The 1,898-nt window shown below is 36.7% G+C and overlaps 1 protein-coding gene across 1 annotated transcript in view; it reads left to right on the top strand.

Moving 5' to 3' along the window:
• ARHGAP18 (Rho GTPase activating protein 18) overlaps window positions 1-1,898 on the top strand; it is a 175,545-nt gene that overhangs the window by 94,182 nt on the left and 79,465 nt on the right. The window contains exon 5 of the mRNA XM_012660793.1: window positions 972-1,139. Coding sequence (XP_012516247.1) covers window positions 972-1,139 — 168 coding nt within the window. The remainder of the gene's footprint in view (window positions 1-971; window positions 1,140-1,898) is intronic.

Genomic DNA, 1,898 nt, shown 5'->3' with positions numbered 1-1,898 from the left:
GTAATTTCAGAGTTTCTTACTATGAATCAAAGGTCTGTGGTGAGAAAATATCAGTAATCCTGGTTATTGGTTCTAGGATTTTTTTCTAATGTGAGTTTCATTAAAACCAAAATTTATAAAATAGTCAAATTTAGAAGTATTTTTTTCTCCAAAGCTTAAAGCTGGTATTTTCAGCAAAGAGGTTTTGGATGTTAATTCCTTCTTGGAGGGTTAACAACAAACAAACCAAAAAAGCCAAAAATAAATTAGACTTATATCCTTGAAATTTTCATGTAAGTATCTGAAAATTATTTGACTAGTGTTTATAATTATAGGAACTTTTATACTGTTTGACATAATGAGTTGTAAAACCTAATGGTTCCTGTACCAGGTACGTCCAGGCCTGACTCCCATATCATTCTCATAGTGATAAGTTTTTGGCACTAACTGTTGTTTTGAAATTTTTATCATGATAGGTAGGTAACATTCCAGAAAGGAAATTCAGGGTGTGGAAGAGTTTTATTCCAGGAATCTGATCCACTGTAAAGAAATTAAATGGTATATTGCTAGCTCTACAACTGATTATAGCTGATCACCTCTCTCTTTTTTTTGCTTTTAATTCCTTGGTGTGGAGTAAAAGAACAATTAAGTCTTCTAAACTTCTGTGAGGTTTTTCATTAAGTATGTGATATCTTCCAGCCATGTTTTGGAATTGGACTCAGTCTAACCAAGAATTGTTATGTCAAAGAAAGGTTCCATAATTGAACTGTGAATTGCTGGTCACCAACATCTCTACCCTCTTCCCATGCACCATTGATAGGATTCTTGACTGCATTCTTTATTGCTTTATTATTAAAATAACAGTTAATTATGGCATACAGAAAAGAGTACTCTTCCCAAAGGTTTTTATATAGTAAATGCATTAGAATTAAAAAAAAAAAAAAGAAAGAAAGCATATGAATTGGGTCTCCTCTGCCCCAATCTCAGACCAGGCATCCAACCTCATTGTTGGTGAAGAGAAGCTGATGCTACCTGAGGATGCACCTGCCTCTGAAACAGACATCAACCTGGAGGTGTCATTTGCTGAGCAAGCAGTCAGTCAGAAAGAGAACTCCAAGGAGAAGACCCAGAAGAGCACAGACAACGATGCCCTGTCACCTGTACGTAATACACTATTTATTAATAGATGTCACTGACATAAGAATGAATATATATATATGTATGTATGTATGTGTGTGTGTGTATATATATATATCCATGTGGGGGGGCTAGGAGAGAGAGAGAGAGAGAGATGGGGTCTTGCTCTGTCACCCAGAATGGAGTGCAGTGGCACAGTCATAGCTCACCATAACCTCCAACTCCTGGGCTCAAGTAATCCTCCTGCCTCATCCTCCTGAGTACCTGGGTCTACAGGTGTGTGCCACCACACCTGGCTAATTTTTAAATTTTTTTTGTGGAGACAGAGTCTCCCTGTGTTGCCCAGGCTGGTCTCAAACTCCTGGCCTCGATCAGTCCTCCTACTTCAGCCTCCCAAAGTGCTGGGAATTATAGGCGTGAGCCACCACACCTGGCCAAGAATATATGTATATTTTTAATCAGCTTTTTATTTTGAAAATTTAGAACCCACAGAAAAGTCAGAAGACTAATATGGCAAACACCATGCAGCCTTCATAGATTGACACAGCCATTATTAACATTTCTTTCTGTCTTTCCACATTTATATATCTCTAGGTATGTTCTATCAGATATACAGTCACTTTTCTTTGAATTGAACAAAGACATACAAAACAAAACACAGTTATAATACTTAAGATGTTGAAACTAAAGTGATAATTATATTTAATATACAGTCATATTAAGATTCTCCCAATTGTCACAATTTTGTCCCTTATAGCTTCTCCCTTCTCCACTCCCAATTG

This window comes from Propithecus coquereli, unplaced genomic scaffold, assembly GCF_000956105.1.
Source record: "Propithecus coquereli isolate 6110/MARCELLA unplaced genomic scaffold, Pcoq_1.0 Scaffold68, whole genome shotgun sequence".
Classification (NCBI taxonomy): Eukaryota; Metazoa; Chordata; class Mammalia; order Primates; family Indriidae; genus Propithecus; species Propithecus coquereli.
The sequence above is the reverse complement of the archived record's forward strand: the minus strand, read 5'-3'. Positions and strand labels throughout refer to the sequence as shown.